General features: G+C 38.0%; 1 protein-coding gene across 1 annotated transcript; it reads left to right on the forward strand.

Annotated features, from left to right (window-relative positions):
* The first annotated feature begins 4792 nt into the window (after window positions 1-4792).
* LOC132637454 (uncharacterized) lies at window positions 4793-5416 on the forward strand. The gene has a single exon (XM_060354537.1). It carries the CDS (start codon window positions 4793-4795, stop codon window positions 5414-5416), a length of 624 nt encoding a protein of 207 aa, XP_060210520.1.
* Window positions 5417-16822: the final 11406 nt, after the last annotated feature.

A 16822-nucleotide genomic window follows, 5' to 3' on the forward strand; every position in this document is an offset into this window, starting at 1 on the left:
TGAGAGAAAAATGCAACAATGGACCATGGCCATGATTGTGGAGAAATTGAAGACAAATTATGAAATACGGATATTGTAAACGAATGATGAGTGTTGTCTATCATACTGAGAATGTTGTTATGAATATTTGAGAGCTGATATAGAATATGGGAAGAGTTGTATAAACGAAGGAAATGCTGCCCAACTTTCCCTAGAAATAGTCACGCGTACTTATAGTCGATTAACTGACGTTGATGCGAATTCTGTTGAAGGTAAAGACGCGAATATTGAGAAGGAACGATCAAGCGGTAGAATAGCTAAAGGAAAAGGTATGTAAGGCTAGTCCTTTCTTTCCAAGGCATGAATCCTATGCTATGATATTATTTCCCTACATTTCCATGGCATCCTTATATTCCAGAACCAAGAGCCTATGTTCATGGATAGCCACGTGAGATAAGAATAAGAGACATGTTATGAGCACGATAGCGGAGATGATAAGCTTAAGACTAAACATTCTAGAGTTCATGGTATAATGTTTAAACAAAGCTAAAGACATTAACTACGATCTATTGGTAATGCTTGATGTATACACTCACCTTATATACTAATTCCTTCAAGGTGAGACGGAATACCTATGAATGCTCCATAATGTAAGCGGGGGCTCTCGACCTTACGTCACCCCGACATTGTTATAGATTGTTCATAAGCCTCAATGCATGTCCTATGACCAATGTTTCGAGAAACTACGAGTCTATGTTCATAAAGGATTTTATGTGAGATAGAGGTAAGAGATACGCTATAGAAATGATAATGGAAATGATGAGCTTAAGCCCAAAGATTATAAAGAATATCATACGATATTTAAACGAAATTCGTGCTATGAATATGATGTGATTTTCATAGATTGTCTTTAAATTTAAATGTGTTCATTAATGAAAGGTTACGATAAGCTTATGAGATGTATGTGATGGCAATGATAACGATGAGATATATTGATCCTTGTATGATGCATGTGATATGGTCAAGCCACTACGTGGCCGAATATGGAAGATATGCATGTGATATTGTCGAGCCACTACGTGGCTGAATACGGATACTGTCGAGCCACCACGTGGCCGAATACGGATGTTGTCGAGCCCTACGTGGCCGAATACGGATAATGTTTTATGTGTATGAGAAGCTATGGTACTACGATGATGAATTATATGACATGATGATGTATACGCTATGATGGTTCATGTACGACGATTATGTATATGTGATATATGTATGAAATGTATTCATCCTTAAAGGTCGTGCAGGTTTTGCCTTCACCTCATGACTTATGGTTTCTCTATTATGTTTGTTTCATTCATGCCTTACATACTCAGTACAATATTCGTACTGACGTCCGTTTTCTTTGGACGCTGTGTTCATGCCCACAGGTAGACAGAGAGACGACGCAGACCTTTAGGAGCTATCAGCAGATTTGCAGAAGCACTCCATTATTCCGGAGGTGCTAATCGGGTTTATACTTTTGTGTATATATATATGTATAAGTATTTTGGGCACGACGGGGTCTTGTCCCGTCCATATGTCTAGTACTCTAGTAGAGGCTCGTAGATACATATTTGTGGGTTATATGGTCTCACAAGGTCACTACTGTCTATATGTAGATATGTGTACATTATCCTTTGATAGCCAAAGGGCTTATGTATATAAAAGTATTTATGTTCTTTAATGAAAATGATTTTCTTATGATTATGTGTTTATGAACGAAAAAGGTGGATTAATGAGTATGATGAGTAGTAGAACGAGGGGTGCTCGGTGGTCAGCCCCGGGTACCCGTCACGGCCCCTAGCTGGGTCGTGACACAAGGGCGATGAAAAGAGAGCCCAAACCGAGAAACTTGCCTCGTCCAATTCTGATTTTGTACCAGTCATTCCTAGAAAGGTGTTGATGCTGAATGAAGAAGAAATGGATGGGAGTCTCGAGTCGCTATTCCAGGAAGAGGGATGCTACGCGGTCATTGAAGAAGATCAGGAGGTGTCCGGCATACACAGTCTAAGGATAGGAGAGTGCCTGAACAATTGGACGTCCACACCCCTCTTGGATCCTCAGTAGAGAGATGGATTTTTCTTAAAACCTTTTGCTAACAATGGTGACATTGACCGAGGCCCGAACGATCACCTTTTTCCTAAATTACTTTGTAATGTACAGAAATGGAAATGGTCCGACGTTGTTCCGAACCAGGACCATAGTTGTAGCCAATTGCTTTTGAATTCATGAAAAGCCTCAATTTTCACGAAACGACTATCTTTATCAGTAATAATAATAATAAAGGTTTTCTAACTAAATGCATATAATAGGTAATAATAAACCTAACCTTACTCTACCTCGCCTTTCAGTAATAACTATAATAAAACAACCGAAAACGTCATGACGTGTCGTGAAATGAATGAGGAGAATGGGCCGCAGGAATATGAGAAGTACTATTGATCAATAATAATGCCAGAGGGACTGACAGAAGAATTGGAGGAGCTGGAAGAAAAGAGAAAACCAAATATGGATGAGACTGAGGTAATCAACCTGGGTGACGAAGAGAACGTCCAGGAGACACGAATCAATGCCCACTTGGGAGCTCCACAAAGAGAAGGGCTCGTGACTCTATTAAAAGAATATGTAGAAATCTTTGCCTGGTCATACGCAGATATGCCGGGCTTGAGCACGGAGATTGTAGCTCACATATTGCCTATCTAGGAGAGCCTCGCGCCAGTCAAGCAAAAGACTCGAAAATTTAAGCCTCACTTGAGCATTAGGATAAAAGATGAAGTGGAGAAATAAATCGAAGCCGGGATAGTGGAAGTGACATCTTACCCAACCTGGGTGGACAACATAGTAGCAGTACCCAAAAAGGACGGAAAGATTCGAATCTGTGTGGACTACCGAGATCTCAACTGGGCCAATCCAAAAGACAACTTCCCACTTCCGAACATCGACATCCTGATAGACAACTGCGCCAAGCATGAGCTACAGTTGTTCGTGGATTGTTTCGCCAGGTACCACCAGATACTCATGAGCGAAGATGATGTTTAAAAAACAACCTTCATCACCCCTTAGGGTGTCTACCACTATAGGGTGATGCCTTTCGGCCTCAAAAACGCCGTCGCCATGTACATGAGAGCCATGACTACCCTGTTCCATGATATAATGCATCGGGAGATCGAGTTCTATATGGACGATATCATCATAAAGTCAAGGGAAAGTTCAGAGCATACTGTGCACTTGCGTATGTTCTTTGACAGACTTCGCAAATTCAATTTAAAATCGAATCCCGCAAAGTGCGCGTTTAGAGTACCCACAGGTAAATTGCTGGGATTCATAGTTAGCCGTAGGGGCATTGAACTAGACCCTACCAAGATTAAGGCAATTCAGGAGCTACTGCCTCCCAAAACCAAGAAAGAGGTCATGAGCTTCTTGGGAAGGTTGAACTACATTAGACGATTCATAGCCTAGTCAACTGTGATCATAGAGCCAATCCTTATGTTTCTCAAGAAGGACGCTCCCACAAATTGGACAGGAGAGTGCCAAGAGGCATTCGTCAGGATCAAGAGATACCTTTCCAATCCTCCCGTCTTCGTGCCACCTAGGCCAGGAAGCCCTCTGTTATTATACCTGTCGGTATCGGAGAAAGATTTCGGGTCTACTACTTGAGTAAGAAGTTTACCTCTTGCGAAGCATGGTACACGCTTGTTGAGAAAACCTGTTGCGCTTTGACCTGGATCGCCCAAAATATGAGGCACTACCTATCAGTGTTCACCATTCACCTCGTCTCCCGAAAAGGATCCGCTAAGATACATTTTTCGGCAACCAATTCCCATGGGAAAATTAACTAAGTGTAAAATACTGCTAAGCAAATTCGATATCATATATGTAGCGCAAAAGGCGATCAAAGGACAGGCCTTAGCGGACCTTTTGGCAGAAAGTCCCGTGGATGATGAACTGGAACCACTACGGACTATTTTCCCCAACGAGGAGGTGATGGCCATGGAAGAAGAGGTAATGGAATCATATTCGGGCTGGAGATTGTTCTACGATGGAGCAGTCAATTACAAAGGATCGGGCATCAAAGCCGTATTGATATCGAAAACAAGTCGACATTATCCGATGGCCGCAAATCTCAACTTTAGATGTGCCAACAATATGGTGGAATACGAAGCGTGTATGCTAGGGCTCAAGATGGCGCTGGATATGAACATACAGGAATTGTTGGTAATCGGGGACTCCAATCTGCTCATCAATCAAGTGAAAGGAAATTGGGCAACCAAAAATGATAAAATACTCCCATATGTGAATCTGACACAAAGATTGTGTGGAAGATTCAAGAGTATTGACTTCAAGCATATGCCAAGGGCCCAAAATGAGTTCGCGGACGCATTGGCCACGATAGCTTCTATGATCCAAGACCCAGAGAGCACCCATATCGATCCGTTGGAGATCACACTGAAGGAAGAGTAGGCTCTCTGCGCCTATGTCGAGACTGAGCTAGAAGGAAAATCATGGTACGTCGACATTAAGACCTACCTGGAAAAAGGAGAATATCCACCGAGGTTCGGCAAATCAGAAGAAAACCATCAGGAGATTAGCCAATACTTTCTTCTTGAACAAGGAAGTGCTATACAAAAGGACCCCTGATCCTGGGTTGCTCAGATGCATGGATGCCGAAGAGGCCATAAAACTGCTAAAAGAAGTGCACGCGAGGACATGTGGACCCCACATGAATGGATTCATCCTCACTAAGAAAATATTGAGGACGGGATATTACTGGATAACCATGGAGCATGACTCCTACAAGTTCATGCAAAAATGCGATCAGTGTCAGATACACGGAGATCTGATCAAAATCCTACCCACAGAGTTACACGCAATGAGTTCTCCTTGGCCTTTTGTCGTGTGGGGAATGGACGTCATAGCACCCATTGAATTCAATGGACATCGTTTCAGCTTAGTCGCCATAGACTACTTCACCAAATGTGCGGAGGCAACTTCTCCCAAATTGGTGACCAAGAAAGTGGTAGCTGACAATGGCGCCAATCTGAACAACCATTTGATGAAAGACAACAACGAACAATTCAAAATCACTCACAAGAACTCTACCGCCTATCGGCTACAGATGAATGGAGCTGTGGAAGCTGCCAATAAGAACATCAAAAGGATTTTGAGGAAAATGGCCGACAACTACAAAAATTGGCACGAGCAGCTGCCTTATGCTGTGTTGGGATACAGAACAACGACCAGAACTTCGACCAGGGCAACTCCATACCTTCTCGTTTATGGTACGGAAGCAATCATACCCGCAGAAGTAGAAATCCCTTCACTCAGGATCATCCAAGAGGCAGAACTGAATGATGCAGAATGGGTCAAGAACCGTAATGCAAAATTGGCCATGATAGGATAAAAAAGAATGGTGGCAGTATGCCACTAACAGCTGTACAGACAAAGAATGTCTAGAGTCTTCAACAAGCGGGTCAGAACTCGACTTTCTAGATCGGACAAGTCGTGCTCAAGCGAGTCTTCCCTCACCAAGAGGAATATAAAGGGAAATTTGCATCAAACTGGAAGGGACCATACATGGTCAGAAAAGTACTCTCAGGAGGAGCTGTGGTCTTAGCCGAGATGGATGGACAAGAGTGGTCCAAGGCCATGAATGCAGATGCACTCAAGAGATACTACGTCTAGATCCTATTTACTTGTACTCGCATTTTTGATTTCTTTTGTAATTGTACCTTTTTCTTGTAATCGTATAGGAATAGGAGCAAAATAAACCGTCTGTGTAATGAACTACGCAATGACCTGAATTCCTAACAATGGGATACGTAAGCAGTCCATATTGGACCCAGTCGCTTTATTAGTTAAACAAAAACTCAATTACTTTAATCCGAACTACGTTCAACCTGAATTCCTGCTGCGACAGGATACGTAGGTGCTCTCGAGCTCGGTCGTTATAAAAGAAAAAACCAAAAAACCCTAGGAAACCTCAGAGGCAGTACAGCAGAAAAAGTCAACAGGATTGGGCTCGCAAGGGTCAGTACGAGAATCAGACGGTACCAACTGTACACTGGGGTATTAAAAGTAGCCAACAAGAGAAGGGGAAAATTAAAACTGTACACTGGGGGAGAATTTTTTAGGGAATTATCACTCAGCAAGACAACACAAAGGACGCCCAGAGCGAGTCCTGAAACTGGGGCTGAATTTTTGATAAAAGATCTTAGAAATTCTAAGTCAGCAGTCATACTATCAAGAAGAACAGAAGACCTCATTTGAAGGAAACACACTTCATGACACATAAAACAAACATTTACCTTTTGAGAAGTAATAGTAATAATGATAACATGCACTTTACGAATGTTACTCCAAGTTCACAAAATATATAATAATTGCATCCCAAAACATCTCAAAACACCGAGCCTAAGGTAAGGGGGTTCGGGGGTATCAGGAGGAGACACCAGGCAGGAATGCGACCACGTTAATCAGTTTCTAAGGAAACTCACAATTTTTCTGTGGATGCAGGTTTTCCTTTTACAGGACAGTAGATACCCCACCAACTAGACTACCGACAACAAAGAAAAGGCGAGAGCCCAAACAGAGGAAAGAGATCGAAAGGATCACAGCATGAACATATAGTAAAGACGCATCTAACCAAAAGGGTCACAAAGAGCGAATGATAAAGATATATCAGGCCAAAAGGGTCGCAATGAATGAGCATAAAGATATATTCGGCCAAAGGGTACACGACAAAAACAAAGGGGCATATTCGACCCCGAGGGTCACAGCCCACACTATGGACGAAATAAAGATCACCCCAGCCGCAAGGGCCATATCAGTCATCTTTTAATCCCTTTCAATTCTTTAATTTAAAGTTGTCAAGAGGGTCATTCATTTATTTTTAGCCAAGAGGGCCATTCATACAAACAGCCAAGAGTGACATTCATACAAACAAGCCAAGAGGGTCATTCATACAAACAGCCAAGAGCGCCATTCAATCAAATAGCACAGAAGGCCATTCATACAAACAAGCCAAGAGGACCATTCTTACAAATAGCCAAGAGGGCCATTCATACAAACAAGCCATGAGGGCCATCCACAAAACAGCAAAGAGGGTTATTCATCTCAAACAGCCAAGAGGGCCATTCATCTAAATTTCCACAAGAATATCTGCATTTCGTCAAAGTCAAGAGAGGAGCACACAGTCACCCAAAAAAGAGCCGGTTGCTGAGTCAGATCCAGACAACTTGCGGAGCAAACATAGAGCTTTTTCTTATGTAGCCGGTCAAGATAGGGTGCCCATGAGATTCAAGCTCTCCGGCCGGGATTCAGAAGCCATCCAACCTCAGACTCAGCCACTACTTGTCTTGTTTTCTTTCATCTTTTGCCCCTAAAAATCGCGACCTGTCGGATACACACCGGGAAGTCTGATAGTACCCCCTCATAAGGGATTTACTCTTCTCCAGCGTGTCGAACTACATGTGACCTGATTCCCAGGAACCAGGGATATGTAGACAAACTCAAGTCGCGAGAGTCAATCACATCCTAACAAGACTCCTTGGGAAACCTAATCACTATGTTAGGATTCCCAGGATGTTTCTTACAATTCACTTGAAGTCTTTAGTTGAGTGAAACTACAAATGGCCTGAATTCTCAAATGAGATGAGATATGTAGGAAACCCGGAAACCAGGGTCCAGCCATGTATGTGGAAATTACATAGAGAAAAGGGTACAATGAGCCGGGTCAGTAAAAAATTAGGGTTAGTCAAATTTCGTTGCTCATGGATGGCCCCGCCGCAATCCCCAAACACCAAAGGGTCATTTGTTGACACCTAATTTTTGACCTCCCGTAAGTTATTTTAATCACTCGGGGTCCCCGGGTAATAAGTGAATAAGCTGAGAATTTCTAATAGCCTTAAATGATTTTCACAAACTGCCCGGATCAATATTTCTTCCTTTTAAATTAGTAAAAAGGTTTTTCATGCATCATGTTTTATTTAGAGAATAATAAATAATGTTCAAGATATTTCGTTAATTTTTTTTTTAATAGAGGAAAGAGAGAAAGAAGAGGATTTCTTGTTTAATCATTTAAAATTATTTTTAAACATTTTTTCTTTTCCTTTTTATTTCACCTCTAAAATTTGGATAATTTAAATATTTTAAGTAATTAATTATTTACCTTTTTTTTTACTACTCCTGAATTTTACGAAAAATAACAATAATTGCCCTTTAATGATTTGACTAGGCTAGTTAATTAATTAAATAATGATTATTGCAAAACTGAGCCCCTTATTAGCTATATATTTTCCTTTTTTCTTGATTTTTGCCTTGGTCACAATTAATTTAATTATTCTTTCATTTAAAGAAATTAGCCTGTTGGTATTTAATTTCAAATAATATGTTTATCCTAATTTTCAATTTTTGATTAAAAGGCCATAATTATAATAAATACATCTTTTCAGGCCCATCAACGACTTAAGCGACTTTTAAAATAATTTTTCTCTTTTATTATTATTATAAAAATACGTAGCAACCTGATTTTTCCCATCGTTTAAATTTTCTTTCATAGTATGTTAAAATTATAAATGATTAGGACCTAAATATACTCAGTATATACACTAAGTGTATACACATATATCTCATATATATATGAGATATATGTGTGTACACTTGGTGTGTACACAAGAAAAGGCCTCCATTTTATTTCTTAAAAAATCAGGTGGACCGAGTCAAAGCCGAATGGGGCTGATCCGGCCCAGTACTCGGCTGAAAAGGGGATAACTCCTTTTACTCTCTCATTTCCCATGCCAAACTACCCCTAACGGTTTCTCTATTCCCCTCCCTTTTCCCCATACCCTAACCCTAGTGTCGCCAGGCTTTGTGGCGTCTCTCTCATGCTAGAAATGGCAAAGTTGCAGAGAGTACAAGGCTTTGCAGCCTTTGTACACCCTTTTCGCGTGATAACATTAATGACCAACCTCGTTTTCATCTCCTTCCTTCCAAACACGGTATAAGTCATTTTCACTTTTAGCTTTCCTTTGAATTTTTGAATCTAATATATGATTTCTTGCATTTTTGTTCTTTATTTTATGATGGTATTATTGTAGTTGTTCGAAGTTGAAAAAATCGAAAAGGATAGAATTTTAAGTCAAGAACTTGAAATTTAAGCAAAAGTATAATTTTAGACTCGACAAACTCTCTTTGTCGGGTTGGAGTCCCTCAGTGTTTTTTTTAATAGAGGAAAGAGAGAAAGAAGAGGATTTCTTGTTTAATCATTTAAAATTATTTTTAAACATTTTTTCTTTTCCTTTTTATTTCACCTCTAAAATTTGGATAATTTAAATATTTTAAGTAATTAATTATTTACCTTTTTTTTTACTACTCCTGAATTTTACGAAAAATAACAATAATTGCCCTTTAATGATTTGACTAGGCTAGTTAATTAATTAAATAATGATTATTGCAAAACTGAGCCACTTATTAGCTATATATTTTCCTTTTTTCTTGATTTTTGCCTTGGTCACAATTAATTTAATTATTCTTTCATTTAAAGAAATTAGCCTGTTGGTATTTAATTTCAAATAATATGTTTATCCTAATTTTCAATTTTTGATTAAAAGGCCATAATTATAATAAATACATCTTTTCAGGCCCATCAACGACTTAAGCGACTTTTAAAATAATTTTTCTCTTTTATTATTATTATAAAAATACGTAGCAACCTGATTTTTCCCATCGTTTAAATTTTCTTTAATAGTATTTTAAAATTATAAATGATTAGGACCTAAATATACTCAGCATATACACCAAGTGTATACACATATATCTCATATATATATGAGATATATGTGTGTACACTTGGTGTGTACACAAGAAAAGGCCTCCATTTTATTTCTTAAAAAATCAGGTGGACCGAGTCAAAGCCGAATGGGGCTGATCCGGCCCAGTACTCGGCTGAAAAGGGGATAACTCTTTTTACTCTCTCATTTCCCATGCCAAACTACCCCTAACGCTTTCTCTATTCCCCTCCCTTTTCCCCATACCCTAACCCTAGTGTCGCCAGGCTTTGTGGCTTCTCTCTCATGCTAGAAATGGCAAAGTTACAGAGAGTACAAGGCTTTGCAGCCTTTGTACACCCTTTTCGCATGATAACATTAATGACCAACCTCGTTTTCATCTCCTTCCTTCCAAACACGGTATAAGTCGTTTTCACTTTTAGCTTTCCTTTGAATTTTTGAATCTAATATATGATTTCTTGCATTTTTGTTCTTTATTTTATGATGGTATTATTGTAGTTGTTCGAAGTTGAAAAAATCGAAAAGGATAGAATTTTAAGTCAAGAACTTGAAATTTAAGCAAAAGTATAATTTTAGACTCGACAAACTCTCTTTGTCGGGTTGGAGTCCCTCAGTTTTTTTTTTCCTTCTTTTTGGCTGAGTTTGAGGGTGGAAGCACAAGGAGCTTTTGAATCCATTCTTCATCAAAGGCTACATTGAAAAAAGGTAATACTCCAACCCTTTTATATATTTTTGTCATTCTATTTATAAGTCGACAATTGGTCTGTGTTATTAAGTGTTCTTGGTTGATGGTCTTATAGTAGGATTTTGACTTAATCACTGTTTAATAAGCTTCAGAATGAGCCCCTCCAAAACATGATGCCTTGTTTATCTTATGTACTTAATCTAGTATCTCATTATTTGTTTGAGTTGGATGTTCTAGATTAGTGCTAATCATTTGCAAGATGTTAGAGATTGCTGGAAACTTGATATGATTTTAAGGTTTGATACAGGTCAATGGGGCACCATTAATATGTATTTATTGAAATAAGGGGTGCTTAGTTTAATTAGGGAACACGTAGGGTGTTGTAAGGCTGTTGGATCATTGATTTGGATTGTGTGATTCTTTGGTAAGACTGCTTTGTGTTAGGAAGTCCATACGAAAAGTTTATAGGGTCATCATTTGATTGTTGGCATCATAGTGTGATAAACACCTATCTCCCAAAGGGATTCATAACTTAAGTACCTCTCTAGTTGTGTCAAAGGGCCTTTGTTTTGCATTATTGAACATGTCCAGAATTGTCATTAGCTGATTTGTGATGTTCTTCTTTTAAAGTAAGACTTCCCTACTCCTGTCCTACCATGCTTAAGTGAGAATCGCCTTAAAGCTATGCCTTAAGAATCGGGGTGCAAATGTGTTATGTCTTTCATGGTTGATGCTGCATTGCTGTACAAATGCCCTAATTTGGCCCTCTATGTGAATTGTTCCTATTCCCTATTGGTTTGTTGAAATCTATAGTGTGCAGTAACTATTTTGACTTTAGTAAATATGGTTAAAAAAAGGGATTAGGGATACAAGAAGATTAAAAATGCAGTATTTCATTAAATAAGGAAGCCTTGTGTTCTTTCTTAGATTAGTCCGGTTTATTGTTTCACATTAAGGACAAGTCAAGTTAAAACTAGATTTACAGTTTAAACATGATTTTGTTGGGAAATTAGTATGCTTGAAGTTCTTATTTGATCATGACCTTTGGATTAAGCTTGGCTAATGAAAATAACCAGCTTGTTGTTGACAATGTAAGTTCTAAATTAAGAAGTACTGAGTGGACATAGCCTTAATAACCAGTCATTATTAAGTTTGATGTTTGAATAGTAATCAGGGATAGAACCATGATGAGAATAAATCTAGAAAGGTATTAAATCAAGACTGTTAGAGGAAGGGGGGGGGGGGGGGGGAGGCTAATGATGAACCCTTAGTTTGTTAGAGTGACATTACTCTGCTAATTTAGTCTATTAAAACATGACTAGGTAAAAAGGGTGGCAGGATGAAGCTACCTAGGCTGACTTGAACCTTGTGTATATTTCTGAGAAGAACTTTGTCTAAGGACTATGTTGGCAAGGGATTTGAGCCAACCTTTTTTCCAAGAAATTAGCCCCTTTAGAACTTGAGTCGAAATTTAAAGTGTTTATCATATGACCTGTTTGTTAAGATGCCCTACTGTCTATGCATCTTCATTACAGTTCAGGGATTTATTTCATTTGCCAGTTGAGCCTGTCTTCCCTCTTCCCTTTTCTTCCTTTTCTGTGAATATTTTTGTGTCAATGGCTTAAAGGTTTGGTCCTGCTTAGGTAATAAAGGATCTTTACTGAGAATGAGAGTTGGTTCATAGCCATTTGGTAATTATTTTGCTTGAATTCCCTTTGTATTCTATTTGAAGCTTCTGAATGTTTCAAAGAAAGTGATCATACCATATCCAAGATCAAATTGCCAAATCTAGTTTGTTTTGTTAAATCATGAGATTTCCTACATGAGTTCTATGAGAATATAACTAGCTTAGGATAAAAAATGGAAACCTGCCTACTGTCCACCACTTGAATAATATGTGTTTGGGCTTGATCTCTAATACTCTGTCCAAATTTTCTAGTTACCATTATTTACTTAACTGCCTCATACACATTTTCTATGACTTGGCTAGATGGAGTTTGTAATATGACATGACTTGTTAAATGCCTAGACTCATTTAAGATGGTTCTGTGAAGTAAGTTAAAGAACTTATTGATGACACCTTGACTTATAATGTGATTCTGTATGGATTTTGCTAGCTTCTAAGTAGTGAAAATGATCACAATCCTAGCCTAAATGATCTTGTCAAGTTATATATCCATGCATTTGAACTTGTTAAGGCACTTGGCTGTGAGTAATTCCTGGTAGCAAATGTTCTTTATGATTAGAAAAGATTAAAGGTAAGCTAAAAACCACATGGCCAAGAAGAGTCTTTTTAAAAGGTGCCTTGAAAGGGGATCTAGGGGCGTAATCAAGCACTATTTGATTCACCCCACTTTGCCTTCACATAAAAGGTACCATGGCACTTTCATAAGCCCATGGAGGTGCATGTTGACTGTATAAATCTTTCAAAAATCATGTGAATTTTGTTGCTAGAACCTAGAAGACTTGGCTATAATCAGAGATGCATTGATAAGTGGCTTAGTAAAACTTAGTAGTGAACCTGGGAGCATATGTACATGACTCAATTAGAATACAAAGGGAAGAGATTAAAGGGAAATAGGAAATTTGAATAGGTAAGGCATTGAAATTGAAACTGAGTTATTAAAGACTGTTGGGATCATGTAGGACCTTCGTCTTTTAAGGAAAACTCCATCAACGAGACATGAATGATTTTATGCATCCTTTCTATGCTATGTGTGTAGCCTGCATACTTTCAACTTGATGCTTTCATGTTGTTAAGTCTAACTGTGACCTGAAAACCCACTTATGTGCCATGTTTATATGCTTAGCTTGACTGCAATTAGTTTCTTTCTCATGTTATATCTGTCTGCTCAGTCTACACTTGGCCTTTGCAAATGTGACTTGGAATGTACTTTCCTTTTACTAGGTTCTGGTTGGTTCCCTTTATATGTGCAGTGTGTGCCTGTGATGGAACTCTATATTGGAATCTGCCTATGGTTATACATCTTCATAAAGAGATTGATAAGCTTATTTTGCATAGATCACTCCTGGATTAAAATGATGCATAGCTTTAATGAATATATTCCTGTCCTTTATAGTAATTAAGTAGTAGTAATGATGTACAGTGAAATATTATCCTTTGTTGCTTGGGTGTTGTGTTTTTGCCTATTTTTCTATGTCCTTGTTTGAAGGCCAGACTGTCCAATGATATTGGACTCTAAGTGTACACTTGTGCTTTATTGTGGTAATGTTGAGGATCATTTGGGGTTGGTCTAACCTTCCCCCTGTGCTAGCCATGTCTGGGGTTCGATGAAACCTCTTGAATCTTGTGCGACATTGAGAATGAGGATGGTGATAACCACCCCAATCTCATTCCAAAATTCTTTGTCCACACATCACAAAAAATATATTATGGAAAAAATATCATGTTAGGACAGTTTGGCTACCTTTATTATTCTTAGTACTATGCGTGTATATCTTCTGTATATTATGTGAATTTTATAGGATCCAGTATAACCAAATTCCTTTTCTTCCCCCCCCCCCCCCCACCCCACCCTCTTACTCTTCACATGGCCACTTGGGCTGAGGACATAGCTTTTCTATTGGGCCAAAGGCCCAATAGGACAATTCTTTCAGATTTCCATAGAGTCCGAGGAAGGGAAGTTAATATGTATATCCATGAAGGCCTAACCATGGGCGAAAATTGTTAAGGGGTTGGTACATCCCAAATCATTTCATTATTATTGTGTGACATGTTTATATTTATACTTGTATTTGTAAACTCACATTATTATTGGAAGCCAAATGATTGGAACTAGACGTTTTAGGCAAATGGTACTTAAGCCGTTTAGTTGGACTTTAGGCTCCCTTCATGATTTTTTTAAAACCCGTCCCCATTTTCTTACTTTTAAAAAGGATTTATAAGAAGCAAATCAAATAGTCTTTTCTTATAAAATAAATTAGATTTAGGGAATTGGGGTAGGTGTTAGCATATAAACGTTTTCTACTGAAATTAGTTGTTGAATAGTCCTCATTTCAGAATTACAAGGAACACACTAATTTTCATAATAAAACCAGTTGTAAAAGAAATGAGAGATCTTTGTATCATGGTGAATTCAGAAAATCAAAAATATATATACTACACTTTGCTTGGAAAAACTGGCGGAATTTTGGACAAAATCCGAACCAATAAAACCGAGTTTTTGGGCCAAAGCCCAACAAATTGCCATAAATCCATATTTGAATTCAAAACATAGTCTTGGACGTCCCTTTTTTTTTCCAGAAATGAGACAACCAAAAACATATTTGTTGGGCTAGAGCCCACTACATTTTCTTTCCCAAAAAAACCATAACTCTTTCCCCTTTAAACAAACACAAGTTTATATGATTTAAAATCCTTTGCTTTCAAAACATGTTGCCGCCTATTATTCTTTTTTTTTTATATCAAATATATCAATAGGACATGCCTATTTATTTGTTTTATTAATCATCAAATAACAATAAAAGTACAAAAAACCAGAAAAGCCAAAATAGGCATAAATAAAGGAAGAACAAAAATAGTAAAAAAGAAAGGTCCAAAAAGGCAAGGAAATAGGACTGTCGAGCTTGTTGCATCTTTGAAACCTTGTAATAATATTTGCCTAATGCTGTATTTCCTGTGTACAACATCTTCATCCATGCTGCTTGAAGTTGCTGATGCTGTAGAGTTATAAGAATTATCCATTCTCCAAGTGCAGTTGTGTTACCTCTGATCATCCTATCTTCAAAGTTCTTGATCTGACATTTGGATAATGCTATTTATCTAGGTTCAGCAGTCTTCTACCTTGAGTAGGAAGATCTGTGTATTGCTTATATTCTACTGATCCCAGCAGAATGGCTTGATTTGCAATATAATCTGCTAGACTATTTCCTTCCCTCTTGACATGTTGAAACTTAACCTCACACACTGTTATCAGATGTTTGATGTCTTCCACTAGTACAATAAGTTTCCATGGAACTTCCCAGGTTCCTTCTATGATATTCTTCATCACCATGGAGTCTATCTCAACCAGTACCTCTTGTATGTTATTTTCCACACAATGATAGATAGCCTCTTTGATTGCCACAGCTTCAACTTCTATGTTAGTTGTCTCATGAATTCCTTTCCTTCTGCATATATCAGATCACCAAGTGAGTTCCTCAAGCAGTAGCCATAAGAACTCCTCCCAAGATTGCCTTTACTTGCACCATCTGTATTGCATTTTATCATACCATCAGGGGGTGGATACCAATAGATGAACTGATAGCTCATTCTAGGCCTGATCTCTTCTAAGTACTGAATCATAGCAGGTAAGTTTGATGGGAAGTTCTGCAGTTTAGGATAAGCTGTTTGCAGTAATTGCCAAAGATATCTGTTGATCTGATAGATTAGGCTACTGAATCCTATTGCACCAAATTTTTGCCGCCTATTATTCATTACAATTTGAACCAAATTTTTACGGCCCAATGCCAAATAAAGTTTTTTTAAAAAAAAAATAAAAAATAAAAAACAAAGTGCTGAAAAACATTCTTTTAATAAATGGACTAATAAGTAAGGAGTTCTTGGCATACATATATGATTAACCCGAACAAAGTGTGGATTAAAGCATGGACTGGAAATATATGTATACTTTATCATAAAATAATTTCCCTCCTTACAAAAATTATCTATCCTCATATATAAGAGGAAATATATTCATTGGTATATGATAGATCCAACCTAAAAAATAGCCCATATATAAGGGGAACTACACTCAATTATTTTAAAGAAAACTTGATATGCAATAAAAGGACAGATTTTTATGGGAATGTTAAACTAAATAAACAGTTCCTGCAAATACACACACATTGGAATTCGAAGGTCAACCGTATAGTACGGATCCTTAATATTAGGGTGCCTAACACCTTCCCTAAGGGATCACCAGAACCCTTACCTAGAACTTTAAATTAAGAAGGATTTTTCACGGTGTATGAATAAACCCTTCAAAACTGATTTTCCTAATTTCCTAAATATTAGGTGGCGACTCTTTTAAAACAAAGTCCGAAAGAGCACCAACGAGTTCGAAGTAGCTTTTCCGAGCACTAACCCCGCTCGCGAAAATGCGAACTGTTACATTGACTAGTATAACCATAGAATTTGATGAATTCATTGTTTTTAAGCTTATTTCTTCAATTATTGTTGATTAAATTGATGATTGAAAAGTTAGGGTTCTTACCCGAAATTGGGGGTTTCACTTTAAATCTGAATTAGGCTTAAACTTGAGTTGTTTTAGCAATTTAATAGTGGGTTTGATAATCTAGAGCATGACTTGCATATTCTACCTTCCAATTTCCCATT

The sequence above is a fragment of the Lycium barbarum genome, chromosome 4 (genome assembly GCF_019175385.1).
Source record: "Lycium barbarum isolate Lr01 chromosome 4, ASM1917538v2, whole genome shotgun sequence".
NCBI classification, from domain to species: Eukaryota; Viridiplantae; Streptophyta; class Magnoliopsida; order Solanales; family Solanaceae; genus Lycium; species Lycium barbarum.

Coding starts and splice junctions, on each gene's coding strand:
- LOC132637454 (XM_060354537.1), top strand. CDS start 4,793: ATGGAGCATGACTCCTACAAGTTCATGCAAAAATGCGATCAGTGTCAG.